Raw genomic sequence first — 20,307 nt, forward strand, 5'->3', positions numbered from 1 at the left:
GGTACGAGCTCATGCACAAATTCCTTGGAATTTGATTGAGCTGCCGGGGCAACCGCATGCCACGCACCCACCCAGAAGATGCTGCAGCCCCTCGCTCCAGGCGATTTTCCAGGTCTTGTGCTCCCTCCGGCGCTGGACGGGGTTACAGACTCGGGCTATTTCCAGTTAGCGTCGTGATTTTTCGCTCTGCGGCCTTGGCGAGGGCATCTCCTGATTGGTGCTTTGCTTGCTCCATGCTCCCCCTTCAAGGATAACGGCCGCTGCTGGCCGTGCCTTCCTTCTGTGGAGGGTGCGAAAACATCCCAGGCCGTTGGTCGACTATTCCGAAGGTGGACATGCATCCCTTCTGTAGGAAGGACCCATTGATTGCTTGCTTGCTTGCTTGATTGATCTCTCCTCCCACTCTTTCTCGTCCACCACCTCCCGGACAACCTCGTCGCTGTTGTCGTCCGTCGTCCTTCGCTCTCGGACGCCCGGTCCTTGTTTGCTCCAACAATCTATTGTCCTTTCTCCTCACACTCGCTCCTACTCTCGCTCATAGTCTTGATATCATCGCTCGGCCTTTACGACGCAAGCCAAGGGCTTTCTTACTCGTCCATCCCCTGCCTGCTCCTGCTCCACGGCCACAGCCGAAACCGAAAATCCACGTCGTCCCCGTCGCTCGCTCGCAAGCAACGCACAACCCGGGCAGCTCCACGCCCCATTGTCCATCACTCATCTACTCCAAACGACGGCGCCCTGTCTCCCTCACTCAGTGTGGGCATTATACCCATAATCTGCCATTTCGATTCGATGCTCTCTCTTCTCCACGTCGAGTCCTGACGACAAAGTCGACCTCCTCGACGCTTGGGTGCTGTCGTGTCTGGTGCCCGTCTCCCGAGAAACCTTCCCACTCTTCCATCTCCCGGTGCAGGGATCTTCCCAACTCAAACTCAATCCTGTACTGAGGCTGCCGCAACAACCATAACAAATCTTCCCGTGAGTAGCAGATAGTCTTCTTTTATTCCGTCCCTTCTTTGTTTTGGTCTTGTACTGCTGCCGAGATCGTCGACTTGCTGTCTCTTGGCATCTTCATCTGGCGGCTGTTTGTCTTGTTCCATTTCCCCTTTCCTGCGTCGATCGAAATCAACCTTCCTCCCTGATATCGTCTGCCTCGTTTCCCCTCACCGACACAAGGGCAGAGTCTCCCTGCGCCCAGCGCCCAGTCTCGTTACGTCTCTCGCCGCATGATTTTTGAGAATTCACCCATTCTAATACCTTCCTCGCAGGGCCATGTCTCTCCCCGAACGGCCGGGCGCGAGTCCCGCATACGATCAGCGCAATGTCTACCGAAACTCGCCCTCGCGACGATCGCGTCCTGTCGACATCGAAACCGGTGGCTATCATCCCGTAGGAGATACAAATCAACACCAACGTGGGAGATCTGCTTCTTCTTTCGCTGATTCCATCGGTCCTAATTCAAATACAGAGAGTATGCCTCTGTCGCCATCGAGCCCCGAGGCCCGTGCCTCGAGGAACAACGAGCCCGTATCTCGCAAGAGGAGCTTGATTCGACCCGAGAGAAACAGGATTGATAGGGACCACCGAAATTACCACTACCACAAGCATGCTGCGCACATGAACGTTCTCCCATCGTCGACAGGAAATGACCCCATCTACGAGGACCTCGAGGCGTCGACCGACCGGTCCGGCTCGAATCTCAACGAGGATGCATCGGATAACTCTCCTCGACAGAGACGACACGCGAGCGGCGAACACGAGAAGAGCGCCGCCGCCTCTTCCCGCCCTGCTCCAAGCCGCTCGAAATCGGGAAAGATCCAGAAGAAGTCGAAGTCGAAGCGTAATTCCAGACAAAAAACCAAGCGGGTGGAGGAGCAGCTTCGACCTCCTACATTTTGGAATGTCTACTGCGCCATTGTGACCTTCTGGGCACCCGGCTTCATTATGAAGTGCTGTGGTATGCCAACACGGGCGCAGCAGAGGGCCTGGCGAGAGAAGATGGGCCTCATCAGTGTCATCTTGTGCATCATGGCCATTGTTGGTTTTCTCACCTTTGGTTTCACGGCGACTGTCTGCGGCGCTCCCGCGGAGCGGTTACGCGTTAACAAGGTTGATAGTGGTAACATGATCTTCCATGGCGTTGCCTATGATCTGTCCAAGTCCCACCACCCTGCTGCTCAAGGCATGCCTCTTCGAAGTGACGGATTGGGCCCCAACGTTCTCTACGATTTGCCCGAGAAGCACGGTGGACAGGATGGTAGTTTTCTGTTCCAGAACGTCAATGGCAAGTGCAAGGGCTTGATCACGCTCGCAGATGGCTCAGATGTTCCGACCAACGATGACGGCGACCTGGCTTGGTATTTCCCCTGCACTACGTTTAACCAGGATGGCTCGTCCAAGCCGAACCTTACCATTCCGTACTATCTTGGTTACGGGTGCCATACGACGCTCAAATCGCGAGATCTTTTCTACCTCGACTTGAGCGGCTCCGCGGACGTCTACTTTAGCTGGGACGATATCAAGAACAGCTCGCGCAACCTGATGGTTTACTCTGGAAACGTCCTGGATCTGGACCTCCTCAATTGGTTCAACAAGAGCCAGGTGGTGATCCCTGAACGCTTCGAGCAGCTGCGAGACAAGGATTCCGAGATCAACAAGCTTGTTCGGGGTCGCGACGTAACCCGAATGTTCCAGTCGTCAACTGACAAGAAGTATGCGCAGTGTTTCGAGGAGATCATCAAGGTTGGGTCGGTCGATACCGAGACGATTGGCTGCATCGCTTCCAAGATTGTCCTCTATTGCGCCTTGGTCCTCATTCTCTCAGTCGTCGGTGTTCGCTTCTTGCTGGCCATCATCTTCCAGTGGTTCATCTGCCGCAAGTACGCGCCAGCCAAGACATCGCAGAGCTCCGATCGCCGAAAGCGAAACCGCCAGATTGAAGACTGGTCCGAGGATATTTACCGTGCGCCTGCGAGATTGCCTGGTGATATTGGAAGCACTGTGGTCGGATCTGACCGAACCACCAAGCGCGGATCATTCCTCCCAACCACATCTCGATTCTCAACTGTCGGCGGCCCCGATGTAAGGCTCGCTAACCAGCGACGCATTCCCACAACAATGGCCAGCCAGGCTGCTTCGAGCCAACTTCTCGCACCTGGATCCATTTTCAAGCAGGGCAATGACAGCCGCGCCAGTTTCCTCCGATCAGACCCGTACTCCAGCAGCTCCAACCCTACCGAAGGCCCCGGACCCGCGGGCTTCATTCACGATGCCGTTGTTCCTCAGCCCCCTTCGGATTGGATGCCCTTTGGTTTCCCCTTGGCTCACACCATGTGCCTGGTCACGGCTTACTCTGAAGGAGAGGAGGGTATTCGAACTACTCTAGACTCGATCGCGACAACCGACTACCCCAACAGTCACAAGGTTATTGTTGTTATTTGCGACGGTATCATCAAGGGCAAGGGCGAAGCTGTTTCGACTCCTGACGTCTGCCTGGGCATGCTCAAGGACCACTCTACGCCTCCCGACATGGTTGAGCCATTCTCCTATGTGGCAGTTGCTAGCGGAGCCAAGCGACACAACATGGCCAAGGCCTACTGCGGTTTCTACGACTATGGCAAGAACTCTAGGATTCCCGTCGACCGACAGCAGCGCGTGCCCATGATGGTGCTTGTCAAGTGTGGAACTCCCGATGAAGCTAGTAACTCGAAGCCTGGCAACCGAGGAAAGCGAGACAGTCAGATCATCCTCATGTCTTTCTTGCAGAAGGTCATGTTTGATGAGCGAATGACGGAACTCGAGTACGAAATGTTCAACGGCCTCTGGAAGGTGACTGGTATCTCGCCGGACTACTATGAGATTATTCTGATGGTAGACGCCGATACCAAGGTGTTCCCTGACAGTCTGACGCACATGATCTCTGCTATGGTCAAAGATCCTGAAATCATGGGTCTCTGCGGCGAAACCAAGATTGCCAACAAGCGTGACAGCTGGGTGACGGCGATCCAGGTGTTTGAGTACTTTGTCTCGCATCATCTGGCCAAGTCTTTCGAGTCCGTCTTTGGTGGTGTTACCTGTTTGCCCGGTTGTTTCTGCATGTACCGCATCAAGGCTCCCAAGGGTGGTCACAACTATTGGGTCCCCATTCTGGCCAACCCCGACATTGTCGAGCACTACTCGGAGAACGTGGTCGAGACTCTTCACGAGAAGAACCTGTACCTCCTGGGAGAAGATCGTTTCCTGACAACCCTGATGCTGCGGACGTTCCCCAAGCGAAAACAGGTCTTTATCCCCCAGGCTGTGTGCAAGACGACTGTGCCCGATGAGTTCATGGTTCTCCTGTCTCAGCGACGTCGCTGGATCAACTCGACAATCCACAACCTCATGGAGCTCATTCTGGTCCGTGATCTATGCGGTACCTTCTGTTTCTCGATGCAGTTCATCATCTTTGTCGAGCTTGTCGGTACCCTGGTTCTGCCTGCTGCCATTGCGTTTACCTTTTATGTTGGTGAGTGAATCCAGTGCTTATTGTGTTGTATTGGGGCATAAGCTAACCAAGTCGCAGTTATTACTTCGATCATCAATTCGCCTCCTCAAATCATTCCCCTGGTTCTGCTGGCTCTCATCCTCGGTCTGCCGGGTCTGCTTGTTGTCGTCACCGCCCACTCGTGGTCCTACATTGTCTGGATGCTCATCTACCTCCTCGCGCTACCCATTTGGAACTTTGTCCTGCCTAGCTATGCCTTCTGGAAGTTTGACGACTTCTCATGGGGTGAAACTCGAAAGACGGCAGGAGAAAAGACCAAGAAGGCGGGTCTCGAATACGAGGGCGAGTTTGACAGCAGCAAGATCACGATGAAGCGGTGGGCCGAGTTCGAGCGCGACAAGCGATCCAAGAGCGGCTACTGGGGTTCCCGTGAGAACGTGGTAGGCGGCGGAGGCAGCTGGACCAGCCCTCCAGGCCACCACCAGTACAGTGAGGATTACTACTCTGATGCTTGAATGTTTGGCGCCACGGAGAAGGAATGGGTCAAGGCTACGGTGATTCAAAAGGAAGGGAGTTTATTCGAATAACCTGGGAATGCACACGCAACGCACACGCACAAAGAGACGCATATGTAATACGGGGTAGCTTTTTTGAGGCGGGATGTTCTGCTTATTGTTTTTTTTTTTGAGGTGTCCCTTTAGAGGCACCAGACCAGTGGACAAAGGTCGCCTTCTTGTATAGAGTCAGTTGGACATGGCGACGGTATGGCGTTCATTGTTCCAGCTGCTGTTTGTTGTAAATAGTGTAATTGGACTGTTCTGAATGACGATACCACATTTATTATGACTGGCTTGATGCTTCTGTTATGAACATGTCAGCTGTACACTCCAGCATGTCCTCCAGCGAGTTGATCGGCAAAAGAAAAATAGGGGCTCCGTGAGCAGGGCAAAAAGAAAGGTCTCGGAGGGAGTCGAACCCTCGCTGGCGGAATCAGAATCCGCAGTCATAGCCGTTAGACCACGAAACCACGTGACTAGCTTGGCTAGGAGTCCTGAACTTCGACCTATGGTCTCTGCAGCAACAACACGTAGGAGAGGAGTCCTGGCTCGAAGATGAGAAGTCGACTTATTATAACTAACTAAATACTAGCCAGGCTTTGGGCGTGTTTGTTGCTAAGGAATGGAGCCCACTGTCTCGAGAGAATGTACTCTAGCTTGTAGGCTCTTCAAACCGATGGGCATGTTGATAGCAGACCTTCTATGTTATGCATGCAGTTCTCCGGTCTCAACAACGACTGCCATGTCCCACGCACAAGCTTCACTTCCGTCAAGACGAAAGATACTCTCCACTGCTGGATACCTTCTAGGATGAGAAAATGACAACCCACTACTGAGTGCTATACCCACGCAGACATCTAGGTAGGCATTGTAAGCATAGTCAAAAGTCCAGAATCAAAAGCTCGTGCCTATCATTACCCTCATACCGAGGTGCCTAGGACTCTAAAGCTAAAGCAACATTGAAAGCTCAAACACCGCCTCGCCCTATCTGCTCCGAATACGCCATACAACATGTACCGGCAACGCCAACAAGTACTGTACTGTAGCAGCAACCAAACCCGCCTTTGTATACTCCCTACATGCAAATGCATCATTCTTCGTCATGGCTTGCGTCAAAAAGAAACACACAAACGCCAGCCCTCTCCTCTCCCCTGAATGAGTCTCACTTCCTGGAAGGATCAACGTCCTCGCCCAACTCCCACGGCTTTCGGGCGTCAACATAGGTCGATATCCGCTGGTCGCCCCATCGAGCGCCCACTGTAACCCATACGTGCTTCTGCGGCACGTGAGAGCTGATGTTCTCACGATAGCCGCCCCATCGAAGACGAGACTCCCGGCTCATCTGGCTGTTGCCCAGGCCACCATTTGTCACCCATTCCTTGACAACGTCTTTGATAAAGACAATCTTTCGTCGGAAATCGTTGGCAGCGGGGATGCCCTGCAGATCAGGGGCGATCTCGGGCCGCCTCCGTGTGGTAGTGGTCCGTCCAGATCGAGGAGCAGTCGGCTTGGCTTGGAAGTTCAACAATGTCTGAAGGGGATACGACAGCATGGCTCGGTCGTCAAGTGCCGCTGCGCCAATGGTGCCGGTCTTGGCAAGTCTCTCTGCAGCATCCTGGGGGAGGTGCCAGAAATGGCACCAGGTACCAGTGGCGTCGATCACAATCTTCGTGTGATCCGGGAAGTTGAACTGTCCATGTTAGCATCTCGCTAGACTTCACTCAGGGCAATGGAATCACTTACTTGGAGGTGGCCGTCGCAGAAGACCCAGCACCCAACGTCTCCGAATCGTTGGTAGAATGTCACCAACTCGGCCATTGTGCCCTTCTGGCCTGGAGATATGGCACCCACTAGGTCGGTCTCTTCAGCCGGCACAAAATCGTCCCGTCCATAAGCGATCATGTAGTTGGCAAACTTCTTCCAAAGAATGATCCTCTCACGCTTCCGGTGTTGGAAGATGTCCTTACCCGGCTGCATCTTGCCAGGTGTTCCATCTTCATTCACAGCCACGCGGAATTGCTCGGGAGAAACAATCACCTCCGACAGGCCAGTCTCTCCATTGTTCTCAAAGAACTTGATGGGTTCAGTCATCGGGAGAGGCTGGCTTCTGTCCTCGTATGTTTCGTCTTCCCTGCGTAGAATATGTCTCTCTGCACCGCGAATAAAAACACCAGCCGGGGGGAGAAGCGCAGCCTTGCCATTTTCTGTGGTGGGGATATCTCGAAGAATGCATCCGACGCTACCATCGTTCAAGATGTAGCCCAGACCAAACTTGTTGGTGTAGTCAACCCACTTGACAACCACATGAGGATGGGGCGGTGCGACCATCTTCGATGAGATGATTGCCATGGTTCTCGAGTTGAGGGCCCGTTCTAGCTCTGTCTGGAGGCGGTGTAGTCGATCCAGAATCAGGTCAGGTCTTGTGCCTGAGATTTGGTCTTGCCGCTCAGAAGAGCTGAACAAAGTTGCTGGTCGCACAGATTCCGCATAGTCTCGCTTTGGCGGTGCGGCCGGGGCAGGAGGTGTAGCTGATCGACGCTCAATCACTGGTCTTTCAGACGTCTGGGGCTCTGCAGATCGACGAGAAGATGTCGTAGCCGAAGGCAGTGCTGTCCTGCTCGAGCTTCGCAGGCTCTTGCTGGCTGACTCCATGGCTTCCCTCGAAGCATTCTCTCGCGATCCTTCCCTCCTTGGCCTCGCTCGCACGCTCTGCGAGGCAGACAGTGTGGGCTCAGGGGTTGGCCGTTGCTTTGGTACCATAGAGCTGGCTGGCCTGTGCTGCGACCTTTGCTGCGCGGCAAAGCTCTGTGGTGGTTGACGAAGGAGTGCCGATGCGCTGGTCTTTCCGCTGCCCGACAGCGGATCCTCAGTCGAAACGCTCGCCTGCGAGGATACGTGCGACGACACGGACATGGCAAGCCGAGACTTTCTAAGCTGCTGCTCCCTCACCCATTCCTCAAACGGTCTATACAAGATTCCCTCCTCGAGCGGAATCAATGGGGTAAGACCAGCCTTCTCCTCTGCAGCCATCTCCTTCCAGATCTGAGAGTAGACAACCTTATCCGGTCCGTAGGGGCCTATGCCACACTCCAGGCACATATCCTTGAAGTTTCTCAGCGACTGCGCTTGCAGAGAGCTGCTCATCCGGGTGGCATAGAATTCTTGTCGGTCTGGTGGGAGCTCCCTTAGCCGTGAGCTCATCTCGGCTTCTGTAGGCATGTAGCCAGATGTGAAAAAGGGATGTTGGATGATGGCATCGGGGTCCGGACGGCGATCCGCATCCTGGAGCATCGTGGCCACCAGGTCCTTAGCTTCTTGGCTGATGAATCTCTGCGAAGTCTCCGCAGCGGGCCATTCGTAGTCCCTCTCCCTGGCTCGGCGGTAGATTTCGTCCGTGGTTGAAGATTGAAACGGCGGCTTGGAGGTGAACATGGCAAACCTGTACTCGTTAGCATTTTTCATTCCGAAGAACCGACTTGTCTCACATGATGATTCCCAAGCTCCAGATGTCGACCATGTGATCATGGCCCTTCTTCCCCTTCTCCAAAATCTCAGGGGCGATGTAGTTTGGTGTTCCACAGAGCGTCGTCCGTCGAATCGTGTGCATGTCTCTGCCTGTTACCAGCAATGCCGCAAGACCAAAGTCGCCAATCTTGGCGTTCATCCTTGAGTCGAGAAAGATGTTTCCCATCTTCAAGTCACGGTGGATGATGCCCTTGTTGTGCATGTACTTGATTGCGCCGGCGATCTGAACAGAGTAGAAACGGACTTCAGGCTCCGTGAGGCCTTTCCTCCGCTTCACCATGTCCATCAGCGAACCATTGGGGCACAATTCGAGGACCAGATAGGTGCAGTTTTCCTGCGAAAAGGCTCGTAGGAATTGGACGACGTTCTTGTGCTTCATTTTGGAGTGGATCTGAAGTTCAGTTTGGAACTAACAGCATGTCAGGACCAGCCATTGCAAATATTCCATCACCGCATACCTTTTGCTCCATCTTGGGAGGCATGTGGCTCTTGACAACCTTGAGGGCAAATTTTTGCCTCGTCACGGCGTGTGTTCCATAGTAGCAAATGGCAAAACCACCCTTGCCAAGCAATTTTCCAACTTGGTAGGTTACGCCATTGGGGTCGTTTGCGCTGGGGGGCTCGATCACTTCCGCTGGCGGTGGGGGTGGGTGCTCCTTGTCCTTGGCTGCCCTGAGCTGAGCTACAGTCTTGGTCTTGATCTCAGTCGTCTTGGGTACTCGTTGGGCGTTGGCGTCCCTAGGCGACAAGGCCTCCAAATCGATGCCGCCTCTGGGAGCTAGCCTGTGGGCCATGGCGAGAGAGCGACTCGATTAACACGTTGCGGAGGTTGAAGGGACCGACAGTGGATCGATACTGGAGGCGCGATGCCAGCAAATAACGAGGTCAACAACTGCCTTGAGGAGTCGCGAAGGTCGATCTATACTCGAGGGTTAATTGTCATAATCATGTGGCCAGTGAATGCGTTGTTCGTAGAAGGAAAGGTTCGAAGCGATGAATGTCGGTCAGGGACTCGATGAGATTGTACGGGATGGACATACGGGACTCGCGACAACAACATGCAAGACGAGAAATGAGAGTCGCCTGTTCGCTAGCAAGAACGCAAAGGCATTAAGCAATGCTCAGGTTGAGATGAATATCGCCAGGACCTGTGTTAGTAGATGCAAGAGAACAAGTTGGCGTGTGGTTCCAGGCAGGAAGAGATGTAGTTGCCGCGACGAGCTAGAACCGCGAAGTTTGTGTACTTTCCCAGCGGGCCGTTGCCGCTGGCAACCACCACGAGGTACCCTCAGTGGGTCTTTTGCGTGGTGACCAGCCAATCATAGTACACCACACACCGCTAATGCTGTTATCCGCCAATCGGATCCCCTCTCGCCTAAGGTTTAGAAGCTCGGTCCCGGAGGTACCTAGGTAGCTTCAACGAGCTCAATTGATATGCATGACTTTGAATGAGTCCAGTGCTCAGCATGTCCTCGAGTTGATATACTGCATGGTTATCTTACATCGTAAGTGATGGCTGTCTATGTTTAAGTGAGGGGATGTAATAGTGTACAAGGTTACAGGCCATGGAAGGGTGGGTAGGGGTACCTACACCGGCATGACCAGATCCAACCTCCGTTCATGGATGTCCCCAACTCGTTCAAGAGCTCGTCAAGATCAGTGCGACTGTATTTCCCAGTCAACGCACTGTCCTTAATGCTTATGACCCTTGCCTGCGATAATACGCTTCAATTTGACAGATGCCCGTCATCTCATGGTCATTGTAGGCTTGGGAGCAGCGGCTGTTTTGTCTTTGGATCCTTGAGTCCACGCAACGCCTCCTCCAAGCTCTCGAACCGTTGCCTCTGCTTCTCCTCGGCTTCTTCAAGTTCCTCCTCTCTCTTCTTAAGCTCTTCCAGCTTCTGATCGAGTTCCTCTAACCGCATCTTGTTCGCATCGGGCTTCTGAGACGACTTCCAAGACTCGTAGACGATGAGGCCGATGGCCACCGACAAGATGAATACGTCTCCAATGACATCTGCGAACAGGTCGACCGCCTTATTCTCGGGGAGTGCTCGAAATTTGCGCCGCCAGATGTTCTGGAATGGTATCTTCCTCGCGGATGGCTCCGTGCTCTGCTTCAGTTTGAGCTCGTCGTCCCGCTTCTGCTGCTCTTCCGTCTTGACTGTCGGTGCCTCTGCCTTTTCCTTCGCTCGTCGCTCCGCTTCTGGGTTTCGTAGTAGTGCTACCGACATGCGCATATTCAATTGATGTATATGTTGGCCATATCGGGCCGCAAAGGCCCGGAATCGGGGGTGGTCGTGAGCCTGAGCTTTTATTTGATTCTGGCGGGGAGTCAGCGCTGAATCTTACAGCATGCCCTTAGGAGGGAGGATCGTACCGCGCCATACTTGGAAACATGCCTCACAAGCAGAGCCGCGAGCTTGAAGAGAGGGAGAGGGACCATGGCCGGAGAGGGTTTTGGATGTCTTGGCTCCAGGGTTGTCAGTTGCTCGAGCACCGAATTTGTTTCGTAGTCGGTGGGGCTTGGTGCCGGAGATGAGTTGCTGTCAATTGAGAGAGCTGGGAGGCGAGTAAAACCTCAATGACGGCGCACAGCGAAGGATGTAGTGTCAATTGGGAGATTGGGTCGAGTTCATGGCATATCTTGAGTGATCGGCCCAACAGTAAGCACGTCGTCACTGGCCATTCTTCAAAGGCGAGATCAGTGCCGTATCTTCCGGCGCCGTGATGTTCCGCGCTGACCTTCCAGGGTGACGGGAGTGAGTGAGGGGTACGTACACTCAAGCTTCCAGTTCTCCGATTGGCCCAGTGTTTGAGATTGGGAATTAAACACTTCAGCTTGATCTCATTTAAATAACCATTTAACGGTGGAGGTGTTCTATTCTTCTCATTAATTGTTGGCCGTTGTCACAATTTGGTCTGGATTCCCATTAGGGGGTTGCCCTACAGATCACGGTACCTGTTTTCACACGGTGCAGTATCGTCTAGCCTTCACCCAAATCCCCACACTGGTTGAGGCCAGCCATGATATGGCATCTTGTTAATCCAGCGGGTTTGCGAAATTGTCTTGGCTCTTGAGAGTTGAATTCAGCCATGTCTAGGTTATTGGGGTTTTAACTCAGGATACATGCTTCAACATATAGTATTGGATGGCTGGGTATGTAATGTCTGCTCGAGCACCAACATCCAGCTTCTTTGATACCCCAGCTACCCTAGATTGAGAGGGATGGCAGGCAGCATTGACTATCTTTGATGGCAGCTTCCCAACTGTGACTGCTTCCAGGGAAGTGCCTCTCACAGTCTCGCTCTTTCTCCCTCTGTACGTCCGGGTCACGCAATCTCCATGGCTCTTTCCAAAATGGGAGCGAGTTACCAAGTTACCGGGCACCTCGAACTCTCGTGTTGGGTCGTCCACCCAACTCTCGATTCTACAACCCACACCTTGCATCCCCCCCTAAGACTCGACGAATCATGTTCACCTCGTCCCTGCGGAAGCGACAAGAGTGGGCATCCACTGTCCCGTCACTCAGGGCTGGGTCGCACCCCTGGAAAGGTTCGTCTAATGTGATCCACGGCAGGCCATGCAGGAGGACTGATGCTAGATGAGCAGAGGCGACGCTGGATGCTTGTGATATCACATTCCCCATCGCCAGCTCGGGTACGCCGCCCGCTACTTTCAGAGTCACTCTCCTATCGTTGCCAGAACTGCAGACTCACGACGGAAGGGCTCGCGTGGAGAGACTATGGCTAATGAGTGGAGGAAAGCATACCGCCGTGGTGCTTCTGCTATGCGGGAAAAAGCCAATGGAGGATTTTTCTCGAGTTCAAGCCGAGTAAGATCTGTGATTCCACTACTACACTGTCCCAAGATTCTAACACTGGCATGAAGGATGCTCTCGGATTCTGTCCTACCTATCATCCCAATTTCATCAACTCGAGACCTGCGTGGTTGTCTGGATGCACTCAGGCGAGAGTGTACGGTTAACCGAGAACCCAGCAATGAGGCCCGACGAGATGCTCTTCGAGAATTGGTGTGCCAATGTATAGATGGAAAGGCGCTATCGAGAGACCAAGCCAACATATTGACCGGAATCACATCCGGGTTCAGAGATCTCACGGTCCACGTCACTCACCCAAGCGGTCCAGCTTTCATCAAGGAGTATCTAGGCGATGCGGATGGTGAACGTGTCATTTCCTTTCTGACCAGTGGTCCCTCCCGCGTCAGTAGTTGAGTTGACGGGCGAGATAGGTGTGATATGGGATCATGTAGGGTTACCATTCCCACCAAGATGGACTGATTCACCGCAGCCAAGACATTGGAATTAGACATACTGATTGTTGGCGGTGACGAGATGAATAGGCTATCGACTGATTTGGACTGACGCTTCTTAGATAACGTCGCTTACAGTCGATCATCCGCCCAAAAAGCCGGGTCACCAAAGCCCGGAGCCGGGGACGAAGCTGCGATGTGGGTCCACAGCTCCGGAGCAAGATGGCTGCGAGGTTAATTGCCTGCATGACCAGCCATTCACGACGAGGATAAGCAGCCTCAGTAGATCGATGGGAAGAAACAAATCCGCCCGAGGCGCCCAAGTTCTGCAAGGACAGGGTCGTGATATCCACCGGGCAACGGTCAACGCGGAGTGACGAGGTTGATGTGGCTGGGCCTGTCACGGGAGGCTGAACCAATGACAACGGGCGTGCAGCCGCCGAACAATAAACGACGGCTATGCGACGAGCAGAGATGGTGGTCGGCCTCAAGCTCTGGTAATCACGCACTATCGAACGAGTCAAGACATTCGCTTGCACGATGGGGGAAACAATGCTGTGAAGGATGGGAGCTACTGGCTTGAGCATGACCTGGACGGGCAGCAATCCCAACTCCAAACCTACCAGCTCGTCGTGTACCTGCCTGAGCGGACGTGTCCTGCCGGCGCCGTGTCAGGTGATGCGTGGCGATGCCGGGTCCGGCCATGTCGGTCCCGAGCGGTAGATGAAGCAGACTGAGCAGCGTGTAAGCGCTGAAAGCAGAGACTTGGAGTTCTTTTAGAGGGCCTTTAAAGGATGCGCTGTTTCGACAAGCGCTTGGCTTTGGGCGCAGCTGGACCATGTGTTGGCCGTGCTTCCAACACATATTCATGCCTTCCGCTGGGACCAACACTACATGCAGCCGGCAGCCGATCAGTTTCGTTTCTTCTCTTGGGCTGGGGGATCTGGGCTCAGACAAGCAAAAGGCGAAAGTGCGTCTTTTGGACCTCGACAGAGTTAAAAAAAGAACCACTAAGGTCGACAAGCTAACTAGACAAGGGTGGTGAATGGATGGTCGGAGGTGGAAGTGTGGGCTGGAGGCGGGAGAGGGGACCAGGGGTCAGGGGTCTTGAGCTTTCCCGCTCTCTCTCAACACCGCAACGTCGGCTGTCCCAGCCTCTGCTTCAAGAGGGGCACACGAGACTTGGTGCTGTATGGTGAGGCGTCTCAGAAGCAGGAGGCGACCGAGGACAGGAGAGAGGTGCGAGTCATTTCTTGCGAAGAGTTTTGGCATGCTCTGATGACCAAGTCAAGGACAATCAGGATCAAGGCCGACCGACGATGCTGTTGAGCTTGGTTTTTGATGTTCTGGCTCTGGCTCTGAGCTTTAGCTTCTGATCCTTGTCAGCCTACCCGCCGTGCTCCTCGTCCACATGGCTGCTAAGCACGCTCATTGGCCTATGCTCTGGCATCTAGCCGCCGAGGTCATCACCAATCACCAGCCCCCGCACCACACCGGCAGACTTGTCGATGGAGGTTTCGATTAACCTCGACTGGGAGGCGGCCAATGACAGGGCCTGGAGACGAGTTAGCATCAAGATCGTGGGCTTCCTTGCCGTGTGACAAGGCTACTGCACCGCATCGCATCCCTGCCCGACGGTCCCCCCTCACAGTCACCCTCCTCCTCCGCCTTTCCGCACCGCCAGTCTCTGCCGTGATGGTGTCTGTATGGCCCGGCCCCGTCCGCGTGCAATCAATGCCCAGGGCGCTTGCTGCCCGTGAGGTGAGAATGAGCGGAATGGCCTCGAGGATGGCGTGGCTCATGGCTCGATGGGGCTCGAGGGACCCCCATGCTCGCAGTCGACGGCTGCATTGCATTGGCTTGGCCTGTGAAATGGGTTCAACAAGCTTGCGTGCATTTTCTCTCCATTCCCGATGTCCATTCTTGGCCTTTTCTTAAAACTGCCCTTGGTCGCCATGCAGCAAGCCTCCTCTTCTTCTCGTCCCCTCCCCTCGGTAACATTGGATACCATACCATCCCTGGTCCATCTTGAAATCGCTTCCTCAGTTCCAGTGTCTCAGAACTGCCGTGTGTGTCATCGCCATAACCCGCTACGCACTCTTGCGACAACCATAGCTTCGGACAACAGAGAAGCCGACCTTGCTGAGACAACCGAGCCTTGGTCTAGTTAACTTGGGGCTTTCGCATCTGCCTCAACCACGACTGGGCAACGCTACCTATACAAACCGCACTATCAGATGTCGCCCGTATGCTCGCTGTCATCATAGATCAGATTGTTAGAACGTGGATCTCTGAACCAGCTCCCGCGACGTCGCCGGCTACACAACCATCCGCAATCGTCTGACACGCCGACGCCTCAGACTCTCAACCACCCGCCTCTCCACCCTCCTCACTCTCTCGGCACGACCTCTACCCTTCGGGGGGGTTGCTGCCATTATCAGACGCACATAACCTCAATCTCGCATAATACCGGCCTCTCACCCACCTCAACTCTACTCTACTCTCTTCCTCTCCAGGTTCCAGTAATCTCAACATTCTTCTGTCTGCTGGCCTGACGGACCCTTCTTTTTACCTTTCTCTCGTTCATCTTATAATACCCCTTTGTCTTTCGCTTTTTCGTTTTACGACTCCCACCGCTGGCCGGTCTGTACTATTACCACCGAGGACGACTCTCGACAGCTGTGTTGGAAGTGGAATTCGATTAGACCAAGAGAAGCAAGTGCCTGGAAGTGCCATCCGCAAGGAAACCTCGCCAGGCTTGGAACAACAGAGAAAGAGAATCTTGATTGGGACTTCAACAACTTCATCATGGGTAGACTCATCAAGAACCACTGGGCGCGCCTCATCATCTTGAGCGCCGCAACCTGTAAGTTGACTCTTTTGAACAACCCCCGGAGCTTGACTAACATGTACAATTTAGACCAGATTGCGGCTGCCATCGAGGCCTTCATCTGGCCCAAGATCTTTTGGGATTTCCTCACACGTAGCCTCGACGGGGCTGTGAGACCAGTTCCCGTGCTCCAGATATTAAATCTGCTGTTCGGCCTCATCATGATAGGCCTCGAATGGCCCCTGGGCTTCGTCGCCGGCTCGGCACTCCACCGCTCGCTCGAATTCCGCCTCGCCCTCCTCCCCCTCACGGCGCTGTGTGCAGCCCTCATCTACCAGGGCACAAATGCCGCCATCTACTACCTCATCGGCATGGTTGTCTACTTTTGGGCATACAGCGAAGGCGAGGTAAGCTTTCTTCTACTCTTCAGAGTGTGATCGACACTAACACGCTGGCTCCAGATCATATGTGCAAAGCCATGGACTCTTCCCCAACGTGGGCGCGGCGGCGCATCTCGTGTATAGTCAGATTTTCTACCTCACCCACACCCCTTGTCCTCTCTGTATCCTACCACGGCAGAGAGAAAAAAAAAGACTGTACCTACATAGTACGAAAGTCAGACTGGGGCAAAGCATCTAGATGAATTCACGCAATCTCTAGAACTACTCGTCGCCCCCAAAAGGCGCACACACTCGCACGTCTCACGTATATACCCTCACGTCACGTCGTCTTGATGATCACGACGTCTGACGATCCACGGCGTTTCCTTTTCCATTTAATGATTTGCTTTTTTCTTTATGAATACCAGTCTATGTTTTCTTATTTCCGATGAATCTTGATTAGGAGGATCTCAACCGCCATGTTACCATTTCTACGATATTGTATGACCAGCGTGAAGGAGTTGGTCTAGGCTGCCCTAGAAAAGGGATAACTCTTGCGCCGCCGTGTCGGATGTGAACGGCGTGCACTTCGGGAGGCAAGGGGTCCGAGGCATGATGATCAACATGATCGGCTCGCAAGAGGCCGCCGAGGCTTGGTGATCCCGGCGCATGATTTGCTTCAGGCCTCTCGAAACCCCCTTGCTGGATGTAACCCGATAGATAGAAACTAATAAACAATAAAACAAACAGCCATTATATTCGCTTGCGTCTTATTTCTTCTCGTTTCGTCTCGAGTTTCAACCTGGTCGAGCCAAGCCGGTCCGGCCTGAACTTCCCCTGAGCTAATGAACAGAAACCTCACATGAACCACAAAAAAGGGCTGAGTCTTGGAAACCAACTCCTCTGACACAACACCATGGGAAAACTACGACGCAGGTACCTCGGCCTGGAGCCTCAGTTTTTTTCTTGGCTCTGTTGCCCATGGTTGCAGCGGCTGATGCTCTCCGAAACACCCCTTGTCGGACCCGGGTCTGAGGGACCCACATCGGAGTCGACTCTACGGTGACGGCGTGCCGACTTGACACACCCGAACGGGAATAAAGGAAACCAAGCCAAGAAACGCATGAAGAAAGGGGGTTAAATGAGTATGAGAGGATGTTTGAGAAGTTGAAAGAGGAAGTTGATTTTTTTTCGTCTATCTGTGGACCCGGCAACCAAAGATCCGACATCAACATCAAGTTGTTGCTTGGGAGTGTACCACAAGCCCCAACGTTAGAAACTACACTCTACTCTTCTTGTATTATCCCTGGTCTAGAAGACGGTACCGTCACTCTTGATGATGATGGGGCTCGACTTTGTCTTTGGTCGACGCTGCGCTGCCACCTCACGTCCAGACTTCCAGGTGCCAGCCTCGAGCAGCTGCGCCATGCTCAGCTGAACACCATCGCCCATGCGAGATTGGATCTTGGTGTACAGCTTGTCGATCAGAACCAGAGTCAAGGCCCTCCACTCGACGATGGTGTCGTCTCCTGCTTCAAAGAGCGGCAGCTCCCCGCCCGACGCCTGTAGGCCGCGGTCGAGCGTCTCCTTCTTGAGTGACAGCACGCCCAGATCGACGAATAAGCCACCGTTGCGGTACTCGGGCAGGGCTGTTAAAGAGTCGGCGTTGATCCACTGCAAGCCTAGCACACGCTGGAATGGAACCATGAGGGAATAGGTGAGCCACTGGGTGAGTTTGTGGAAGGGCTGGATGTTGTCTGCGGCGGCATCCGATTGCCCGCCCGTTCGGAGAGTACTAAGTGGCCATGCATCGCCGATAGCCGTCCCACCAACAACAGTTCGGTCCTTGGGCCAAATGGGAATGAGGAGAGTCTGGAGAATGTCCCAGAGAACGAGGATGTCAAGCTCGGAGGATTCACCGGCTGTCTTGACCAGATAATCTAGGATTGGTGAGTAAGACATCGGGTGATCGGGCAAGAAAAAGCTCACCAACGAGGTTTCCTGGTCGACCTTCGGCCCCGAATACATCCGGGTGATCGAGGAGTGACTGTCCCAGGCTTCTAAGGAGGGCCGCACGAGAATCGACTCCTAACATGGGGTTGCTATCCGACACTTGGAAGCCCTGGGCGAGTTTATCCGTATCAAGCTGCTTCAAACCATTTCCTATAAACCATTAGCACACGTGTCGATTTAGAGCACGGCAGAAATCACCATTGACCGTTGGGGTAGTGTCAGTCGTGAAAGCCAACTCGTTAAACATGTCGAGGCTGGCCACGGCGATACCCTCACTCCGCTCATAGACCTGACCAGATCCGGGCTCCTTGTACCGCCAATCATCACCAGCACCGGCATCCAAGAGGACCGAGATGAAGAAGAGATCGATGAGACGACGTGTCTTTTCAGTCACATCGCACCCCTCCTCCTCCCACTTGTCCATGATGCTGGTGATGCGCGGCACATTGCCCACCTCGAAGTGCTGCCAGCGACCATGAGGGGGAATCGTGTGGAACTTGTCAGGACCAAAGTCACGCTGGAAGAGCATCCGTTAGTCTTTGCTTTGGAGGGAATATTGGGCCACAACCTTGATGACAGAGGCCACAAAGTCGACGACCTCGTCCAGCTTCTCCTCATGGAGATCGAAGTGGCTCAGCTTCCCAGACTTGGCCACATCCCCAACAATCTTGGCACGGTCTCGGATGGCCCGGAGAGAGAGTAAGTACTTGGCTTGCGAATCCATCTTGAATATTTGAAAATGCTTGTCTGTTATGATAGTGAACAAACATGGACACCTATGAACCCCGCACTTGTAGTTGTTATCAAGTACAAGCTTGTACGGCGGAGGGCAACAAAGGCGGTATGTAAGCCGAGACACGGCACCACGATCGATCGGGCAACTGTACTGATAAGACAACCACGTCACACAAATTAATGCTATTTCCTCGTCTCATCTCAACACCAATAACATCACCAGTATTCATGGTCATTGTTCGAATCAAATCAGAGGGTTGGTATATTAATTCATGGGACGCTATCATCAATCCTTCCCCTTCTCTCGGGGGGGCGTCAGCAATACTCGCTGATCTGATAGGATGGTCGCCATCATGCATATCCGCCTACCATCGGCGACCTTTCACCAACCATTTCTGAACGGTGGTTCTTTCTCGCAGCCAAGCCCCAGTCATCGAATACATCGCCGCTAATAATTTCCTCTACGTTTCCGGAACGCCTGCTGTTCACGTTTCTAGTGGGCAACCATGGGACCCTTGGAGTCGTTCTTGGTACCTTGACGCTCGGGCATCTGGTATGCGTTAGCTGCGCTGTCGCAACAAGTGGAAAGTGGATGGTGCTCACCTCTGAGGTCTGGGTCTCGCCATTCTCTAGGATTTGCTTGATGACCTCGTCATCAACAGAAGTGCCGAACTCGTTCTCAAGAGCCGCCTTGGAGGCGGTGTCGTAGGTTCCCTGCAGTCCTTGGCTGAAGGTGCTGTTAGCCACAGTCCACGAGATCCATTGGTGCCGAAAGTTGGTGCGACGTCCAATGCAGAGAGAGGGAAACAAAATAACAAGCTCCAACATGGTGGGTAGGAGCCATGGGCCCAAGCGAGCGTGTGCCAAGCAATCAGAGCATCTCGCCATCACGCCCACCCAGAGTAACAAGAAAGTAACGGAGCCGGGGAGAGTAAGAAAGCGGGGGTGGCTTGCTCCCAATGACTTACCCATGGGTCAGGAAGATCTTGAATGAGGAGATGAAGTGCGCCAGAGGCACGCTCTTGTCGCTCTTCCACTTCTTGTAGGTCTCGACGTCATCAATGAAGATGAGGAACTCCTCGCTGCTGCCCTTGAGGTAGACCTTGGTCTGCTGAGTCTCGCCGCGAGCCATTGTGATTGAATGGATGTATGTGGTTTGCTTTGGTGATTGGAAAGGTAGGATGTCGCGTGACGGAAGGATGAGATCGCTAGTGGTGATTGGGTATTGTTGTTGTTGGTAATGAAGAGTGTAGAAATCGTGATGATGATGAAGAGAAGGAGAGAAGAAGAAGAAAGATGAGGGAGAATGTTATGGCTTAAAAAGAAGCTCGGTGTGAGGAGCAGTGACGAGTGTAGCTTCCTCTGTTTGCTGATTCGGAAGCTTCCTACGTCATAGCCGTGCTCCAGAGCATCACAGTGGGCGGGTACGTACCGAGCCGCGGGGCACTCACAGAGCAAAGCCCCCGCAAAAAGCCGCGAGGAGCTGCCAATCAGCCAATCAGCACGCG

The 20,307-nt window shown here is 53.6% G+C and overlaps 6 protein-coding genes across 6 annotated transcripts; 2 read left to right on the forward strand and 4 right to left on the reverse strand.

Annotated features, from left to right (window-relative positions):
- Positions 1-1,272: 1,272 nt before the first annotated feature.
- Positions 1,273-5,001, forward strand: NCS57_00056400 (Chitin synthase; the record flags this gene model as incomplete). The annotated part of the gene is made up of 2 exons (XM_053050649.1): positions 1,273-4,507; positions 4,565-5,001. 2 exons carry the CDS (start codon positions 1,273-1,275, stop codon positions 4,999-5,001), a joined length of 3,672 nt encoding a protein of 1,223 aa, XP_052919164.1.
- A 1,204-nt stretch (positions 5,002-6,205) lies between these two features.
- Positions 6,206-9,362, reverse strand: NCS57_00056500 (Protein kinase domain-containing protein; the record flags this gene model as incomplete). Its single annotated transcript, XM_053050650.1, has 4 exons — positions 6,206-6,733; positions 6,787-8,482; positions 8,529-8,977; positions 9,027-9,362. 4 exons carry the CDS (start codon positions 9,360-9,362, stop codon positions 6,206-6,208), a joined length of 3,009 nt encoding a protein of 1,002 aa, XP_052919165.1.
- Positions 9,363-10,325: 963 nt separating this feature from the next.
- Positions 10,326-11,014, reverse strand: NCS57_00056600 (uncharacterized protein; the record flags this gene model as incomplete). The annotated part of the gene is made up of 2 exons (XM_053050651.1): positions 10,326-10,892; positions 10,949-11,014. The coding sequence occupies 2 exons, from the start codon at positions 11,012-11,014 to the stop codon at positions 10,326-10,328; spliced, it is 633 nt and encodes a 210-aa protein (XP_052919166.1).
- A 4,635-nt stretch (positions 11,015-15,649) lies between these two features.
- NCS57_00056700 (uncharacterized protein) lies at positions 15,650-16,195 on the forward strand (the record flags this gene model as incomplete). The annotated part of the gene is made up of 3 exons (XM_053050652.1): positions 15,650-15,707; positions 15,762-16,078; positions 16,133-16,195. The coding sequence occupies 3 exons, from the start codon at positions 15,650-15,652 to the stop codon at positions 16,193-16,195; spliced, it is 438 nt and encodes a 145-aa protein (XP_052919167.1).
- Positions 16,196-17,362: 1,167 nt separating this feature from the next.
- Positions 17,363-18,788, reverse strand: NCS57_00056800 (uncharacterized protein; the record flags this gene model as incomplete). Its single annotated transcript, XM_053050653.1, has 4 exons — positions 17,363-17,991; positions 18,041-18,214; positions 18,263-18,581; positions 18,633-18,788. 4 exons carry the CDS (start codon positions 18,786-18,788, stop codon positions 17,363-17,365), a joined length of 1,278 nt encoding a protein of 425 aa, XP_052919168.1.
- Positions 18,789-19,292: 504 nt separating this feature from the next.
- On the reverse strand, positions 19,293-20,107 carry NCS57_00056900 (SBDS domain-containing protein; the record flags this gene model as incomplete). The annotated part of the gene is made up of 3 exons (XM_053050654.1): positions 19,768-20,107; positions 19,403-19,526; positions 19,293-19,349 (listed from the first exon to the last, which is right to left on the reverse strand). The coding sequence occupies exons 1-3, from the start codon at positions 19,929-19,931 to the stop codon at positions 19,293-19,295; spliced, it is 345 nt and encodes a 114-aa protein (XP_052919169.1). The 5' UTR covers positions 19,932-20,107.
- Between the last annotated feature and the right edge of the window lie 200 nt (positions 20,108-20,307).

This window comes from Fusarium keratoplasticum, chromosome 1 (assembly GCF_025433545.1).
Source record: "Fusarium keratoplasticum isolate Fu6.1 chromosome 1, whole genome shotgun sequence".
In the NCBI taxonomy this organism is placed as follows: domain Eukaryota; kingdom Fungi; phylum Ascomycota; class Sordariomycetes; order Hypocreales; family Nectriaceae; genus Fusarium; species Fusarium keratoplasticum.